Raw genomic sequence first — 6,857 nt, 5'->3', positions numbered from 1 at the left:
GCTGCACTTTTGTCATGGCTCCCTGGCTGGCATTATGATGTGTACTCTCAGGCCTTGCAGTAGACTCGTTTGAGTAATTAAAGAAACTGTAAAAGAATGAATCTTTGTAAGTTTTTGGTTGGTTGATATTTTCTTTAGTCCTCTGAACTGGGCTCAGTTCATCATAGCTCACCCAAAAGTATTAGAATAATGATAAGGTTGAAGCAGCTTGCATTTCATGGAAGTTACTGTGAAACTATGACTGCCAGTGGTTGATTCTTTCTGCTGTTTAAGCCAATCTAAACCAGGTTTGCTGCTGAAAGGAGGTTTTACCATTTTCCTGATTCTTTGTTACCTCAGTCACTCTGCCTACACAAGTTTCTGTGATTTGCGTTTTATGAACCAGACCTACTAAGGAAGAATGGTGGTGGTTAGGGAAGGTTTGTTGTGGTGGTAGTTGACTTAGGGCTGTTGAAAACTACAGTGCCATCTGGCAAATTTTGATTTCATTAGTTAATGCAAGAACCTAGAAGCCTCAGTTAGGTAGTGCAAGGGAACTGGTTGCATTGAACTGTGGTAGGCTGCAGAGAATGTGTGTGTGTGTGTGTGTATATATATATATGTAGGAAAGGAAACTTAGTATTGCTAATACTTTCTACCTAGTGTTTGTTGTAAACATCATTAAAAACCAAATTCTCAGGATGGCATTTGAAAAAGATCACTAGTTAAAATAAGTTATTTTTTCTAATTGCATTTAAAAGATCAGTTTCTTCCTAGAGAAAATTTGAGTTGATAATGCCTTTTGTTCTGGACTTGGCAGGATTCCTGAGCCCTATGAATATATGAATTCTGAAGGGTGGGGGTGGATTGCAGTTAGCTGTACTAAAAGAATACAGTTGTGGTCAAAAGTGAACATCAGTTTGGTGACGCTGTCTCTAAATTTTTTTTATGTTGTCAATATTGCAGCCTGGGCAGGGGAAGAATAGTGAGTTCAGTCAAAAGTGTTACTGGATATGTAATGGCCTGCAGATTTGTGTAATTCAAGAAAGGATTTTAAAATGTCTTGGAGAAAGGTAACAGTATTGCAAGTTAATTTGAGATGAGACATTATAATAAAACGCAAATATGCATAGTCTTACAGTATAAATTTCACTCTAACTTGTTAACTTGGAGACTTTGAATCAGGCACTGCCAAGTGAGTCTTGCTGAAAGCTCATACAGCTCTTTTCCACCACCCTATTTGGCTTTTGAACTTCCCAAGTGGTGGTGTTGGTTTATGTGGTGCTTGTAAGTCTGAGCTGCTCTGACAAATCACATTTTGTTTTCTGTGGTTATACCCTGTGGTAGAGCGGAACTGCTGTTTCAACTTAATGCAACTTTTTATTTCTTTACTTAACACAGTGAAGTTGAAATACATAGTGATTATTGAACTATTGGTATATCATGATTATAAGATCAACAAATCCAGTGTCAGACTTTTCCTAGTATAATCCATTAAAATACTTGCTGAGGATGTGATGGACTTTGTAGGTGACTTGAAAGGCCAGTGGACCCAGGCTTGCATAGGCCTTTTCGTTTCCCTTTATGGAAGAAGGGAATATAGGTCAAATGCCCTGGGTGTTCTGGTCTGCTAATAGAAGTTTTGCTGTAGGGTCTCTGTTAGTCTTAGCTGAGGTAGAATCAATCTCTAACTCCCTCTCAGACATCTGCAGTTACAGAGTGTCAGGAAAAAAGTATTGGAAAAGATGACAAATTTGTCTGTTCATGCTTCAACCAGGTCATTTCTACGTAGACCTTGGTCAGCACCTTGAATTCAAACCTACCATAGCAGTTGAAGCACAACAGTCTCTCAATGGTGTAGAGATAATGAAATACTACCTTCTTCTGATGTCAGTTATACTTAATAAAAAATACTGAGTCTAAAAGAAAAGATTCTTTATAGTACTGTGGGTTTTTTTGTAGTGATCCTCTACAGCTATGCATTATTTTCCTGTGCATGTGTCAATATAGCAATGTTGTGTTGTGTTTTTTTTTTTTCCCAGGTTATGCAATGGTCTCTGCAAGATGGCATGTTCTTGAGTTGGAGCTTTTTAAAACAAGCATATGCTGGTACCTCAGCTTTACTAAGCGGACTATAATTTCTTCTCTTACAACAACTACATAAGCAGACAAAATTGCAAAGATCTGCCCTGTGTCGAGTATGACAGCCACGACTCGTGGCTCTCCCGTAGGAGGGAATGATAGCCAGGGCCAGGCTCCTGATGGACAGTCCCAGCCTCCCCTCCAGCAGAATCAGGTATGGTATTAACAATCAAGTTGTCTAACAATAAAGGGCTTAGTTCTTTAGAAATAGCTTTTCTCAGTTATTGGAGTTTGTATATTGCTAGAGAATGTGTACTTACGTGAAATATTTTTTTTGTATGCCTGGAAGCACAAAACGATTTGAAGGGATGAAGGCAGTGCTAAGCAGATAACAGCTCAGGACCACTGCAAAAGATGCTTCCTTTTCAGGCAGTGACATAGTTCTTTCAAGCATATGTATTTTGGATGAGAAGCCTTTTTGGAATAATACCAGAAACTTCCTCAGGATCACGTTGTAGACTTACCTGCCACAAATTTGTGGAAGTGCTCTCTGTGAGTTCAGTTCATACTCAGTTCTGCAAAAGTCCTTTTTGGATAAAAGAGTTTACAAGCAGGCATCCGCTCTTTAAGTCTTTGTTCATTGTGTTAGGCTTCTTGAGCAGCTCAGCATGTTTCGGTTGAACCGGTTATCCTGCTTTCAAATACTACATCATGATGTGATGATTCTTTCATGTGAAGGGGAAAAAGTACCAGAAAAGATACTTTTAAACAGTGGAGCCAAACTCATTTAAGAGAGAAGCTACACTTTGTCATTTAATTCAGTATGAAGATACTTAGTTGGTACAACAAGCGTTAATGTTTATTACTTCTTGAATGAATTGTGCTTTGGAACATGTATAGTGGGCTGACCCTGGCTGCGAGGTAAGCACCCTGTCATTCCCTCCATCTCAATGGGATGGAAATGAGAAATTGTATGGCTTGAGATAAAGGTGGTTTAATTAGTGAAGAGGTAGGGAGGAAGACAATTGATCCAAATACCACTAACTGATGGAAGTCCAGCTAGGCCCAGGCAACATCTACCTTGGAAATATTCTGATTGGAATCTTTACTGTTGTTGAGTCACACTATTTCTATATATGAATAAAAGTGTATCTACAAAATGTGTTATATTTTGCATGGCCCATCAAAATGGGCTTACCTATTCATATTTTTGGAGGTTGTTTAGCAGTTACCTGAAGTAGTGTTACTCATTTTTTTTTAGCAGAGTCTTTAGAAAATACTTTTCATGATTGTTTTCTTCTGTGCTGTTGAACTTTGTTTTTCTACCTAAAGTAATGGTATTTTCTGCAGAACTGCAAAAACTTGAGCATTCATTTAGCCTTTTTTTTTCACCTTCTAGGTAGGTGGCCTGCTGAAAGTAGAAGTCTGTTACAAAACTTTCACTTTCCTCATGGGGAAAGTAGCTTAATTTTTAAACTGTTGAAGTAGAAAGCATGTAATACATTTAATGCTCTATTGTGTTTGGTTAATAGATACAAAATAAAATTACTGTATAAGGTACTTTTTAATATATACACATACTTTATATATAAAGGGACTTAGACATAAATGGCATATAAGTGCAGACATTATTTAAAGTATTTTCCATACCTATTTTAGACTTCTTCACCTGATTCTTCCAATGAGAACTCCCCAGCTACCCCGCCTGATGAGCAGGGCCAAGGAGATGCTCCACCCCAGCTCGAAGATGAGGAGCCTGCATTTCCACACACAGACCTGGCAAAGTTGGATGACATGATCAACAGGTACTTCCACACTTTCTTGCAGAGGGTATAGGTTATTTTAGCAAATATCTCAATAGTGGATTCAGAATTCTTACACTTCTGTTTCACTGGATTTCTTGAAATAGTTCTTTCTATTGGGTTGTAAAGAGAAAGAAGCTCAAATCATAGGTTGGGTGTTCCTTTTAGATGCTGTGCTTATCAGGGCCATGGAAACTATCTGTTCTTGCTCTAGTAAAAGCATTACAAAGGGGTGAAGATTCTTAAATTTTAAGAAGGACAATTGAAATACAGTGGAGCTTGGTGGTTTTTTTGTTTTGTTTTTTAATACAGGCCTCGATGGGTTGTTCCTGTATTGCCGAAAGGGGAATTAGAAGTTCTTCTAGAAGCTGCTATTGACCTGAGTAAAAAAGGTAAGCTGAAAAGACAATCAATTATTATTGGGCCAGTGTGTAAAGAATTTTCTTGTAACTTAAATCCTTGGTGTGGAGTCTTAAGAATTCTGAAATGCTTGCTACAGTCCTGATCCTGAGGGTTGTCAGCATGGTATGCAGAACGTTCATAGATCAGAAATTTTAGAAAGTGATCATTGTACTTAGAAATTAGGTGCCTTAGCGTAAGGAGGGAAGTTGAATAAACTCCCAGCAATAAAAATCTTGTCATTCCTGTCTTACCTGTTTCCTGAGTTCGCTTTAATATAACATCTAGTAGGTTTGGTCTTTATAACAGATAGTAAAACTCAAATAATCCTAGTTGTTTAACATAGCTTTCCAAATATCTTGCCATATTTTTTTTGTTCAAGTTTGGCACATACATACTTTTGAGAATATTAGAGAAAAGTTAGAATTTTAAACAGCATGAATAGTAGTTCTAGCTTACTGCTTGCTGTATCTGACTTGGTTGAAATCAGGAGGGTTCTGTGTCTGTGTGTTTGCTGAATTGTGCTAGTCAGATTGAAAAGGTCGTCATGTGTTATGGAAAGTTTTATTCTAGAAAGTTGATCTCTTCCAGTCAATATTTGTCACCACAGTATTTGAGTAATACCAGGAGTCAGATAAAAATATTTTTCTAGGATATCTACACTTATCAGCTAGTTCTGTTTTAAATATAGTGACATACAAAGTGACTTAGTTTTGCAGAGCTGGACATGAATGACTTCATTTCCATGTTAATAAAGGTTATTCGTAGGCAGTTTTAAGAATAAAAAGCGTGGTCAAGATATCCTGGGTTTTCTTCGTTATTTTCTGTAAATCATCTTTGCTTTGGAGCACTGTCTGGAGAAACAAAAGTTACAGTGTGCTCTTGTCATCCAACACAGGATGACATGTAGTTGCAAACACTAATGTATCAGCTTCTTTAAATGTAGCTAGGTCTGGTGAGAATCCTGAGGTGAGTGAAAAATTTTCAAGTGATCGTTTTCCTTTTCATGGACAAAAGAAATGCTAACTTATGGCAAGAAAATACAGGCATCTGTGTGTCCAGGCTGTTGGAATAGTGCAGTAGAAAGACATTTTTATACTTATGATGTGTGAGATGCATGAGCTGCCAGCTGTTAAGTCATGTTTTTGGTGTTTGTTTTTGTTTGTTTGTCTTTTTAATCAACAGCGAACAACAAACAAAACCCCACAAAAAAACCACACAACCAAAAAAATGTCAAATGTAATGAAATAATAAGAAAAGAGGGAGATTTCTGGCTACTCCTAACATTTACAGGCATCTCCAAAACATGAGAATTAGTTGAAAGTTCCCCCAAAGGTTTCACTTTCACCTCTTGAGGTTGTGAAGAATGGTGGAAATCTGTTCATATGTTTTATGTGCTTTGATTTTTATTAAGTTGTTGATGTCCAGTTCTGAAAAGGGTTTCTGTGTTGCTATCTATTCGTTCTTCCTCTTGACCTCTACATGAATTCCTCAATTCCTCTGTGTGTGTGTATGCACAGCTTATCTGCTAAGGAGAAAACAAGGAAAGCTGTCAGAAGTGGTTTTTCTTAACTCCGTTATCTTTACAGTTAGATCCTAGATTGTTTGGGGTTTTTTCCCCTCTCACTACTTGTAGTACTTGGTGGCTAAGATGGTTCTTTTTTAAATAACTTTCAGTGCTCAAGGAATATGATAGGGTGCTCACTTGGTGTAACTGACACTGTTTTGATAGCTCAAAACCTGGCGAACGCTGTTACAGAGCTGTGTATATATAGAGAAGTAATATAAATTATTCTCTTGTGTACATTTCTTAACACATCAGAAACTTGTCCGTTATCTTACTTCTCTTAATCTGAGCAATTTTGTTTCAAAAGGGAAGAAATTAAATGAGAAATTGAAAAATAACCAGGAATTACATAAATTTTATTTTGCCATCTGTAGCTCATCTAGATTGTGAAGCAACAAAACCTAAAAAGAGCTCACTTAATTTATATCAAGCGTCATTTCAGGAGTCTAGAGCCACCTCCTCTGTGAGGACAAGCTTAAGACTGTTGGGATTGTTCAGCCTAGAGAAGAAAAGGCCCCAGGAAGACCTTGTTGTGGCCTTCAGATACTTAAAGGGGGCCTGCAGGAAGAAGGGGAGGGACTCTTCATCAGGGATTGTAGTGATACAATAAGGGGTAATGCTTTAAAACTCAGAGGGTGGTTTTAGGTTAGATTGTAAAGAAGAAATTCTTTACTGTGAGGGTGAAGATACACTGGGACAGGTTGCCACAGCAGTGGAGTCCCCCATCTCTGAAAGTGATCGAGGCTAGGTTGGATGGTGCTTTGAGCAGCCTGATGTATTGGAACGTGTCCCTGCCTGTGGCAAGGGGATTGGAACTAGCTGCTATTTCAAGTCTCTTCCAACCCAAACCATTCAATGACTATGATTTTCTAGTGGTTGGGGTGCTTAAGTAGGTTACTTTAATTTCTGTTGTTGCCAGTGGGCATCAGCATTGTGGAGTGACTCTGTAGTGAGTGGGATAACTCTTGGGTTTGTGACTCTGTCTATAAAATAAGAGTTATGTTTGTATCATCTCTAAATCTTTTCAG

General features: G+C 37.9%; 1 protein-coding gene across 3 annotated transcripts in view; it reads left to right on the top strand.

The window, feature by feature from the left end:
• The first annotated feature begins 2,033 nt into the window (after positions 1-2,033).
• Positions 2,034-6,857, top strand: part of USP9X (ubiquitin specific peptidase 9 X-linked) — a 71,827-nt gene continuing 67,003 nt past the window's right edge. For all 3 annotated transcript variants that reach the window (XM_054380698.1, XM_054380704.1, XM_054380689.1), the window contains exons 1-3: positions 2,034-2,275; positions 3,721-3,866; positions 4,176-4,255. In XM_054380698.1, coding sequence (XP_054236673.1) covers positions 2,180-2,275; positions 3,721-3,866; positions 4,176-4,255 — 322 coding nt within the window. In that variant the 5' untranslated portion in view covers positions 2,034-2,179. The remainder of the gene's footprint in view (positions 2,276-3,720; positions 3,867-4,175; positions 4,256-6,857) is intronic.

This window comes from Indicator indicator, chromosome 1 (genome assembly GCF_027791375.1).
Source record: "Indicator indicator isolate 239-I01 chromosome 1, UM_Iind_1.1, whole genome shotgun sequence".
Taxonomy (NCBI): Eukaryota; Metazoa; Chordata; class Aves; order Piciformes; family Indicatoridae; genus Indicator; species Indicator indicator.
This window is presented reverse-complemented; position numbering and strand designations above follow the sequence as displayed.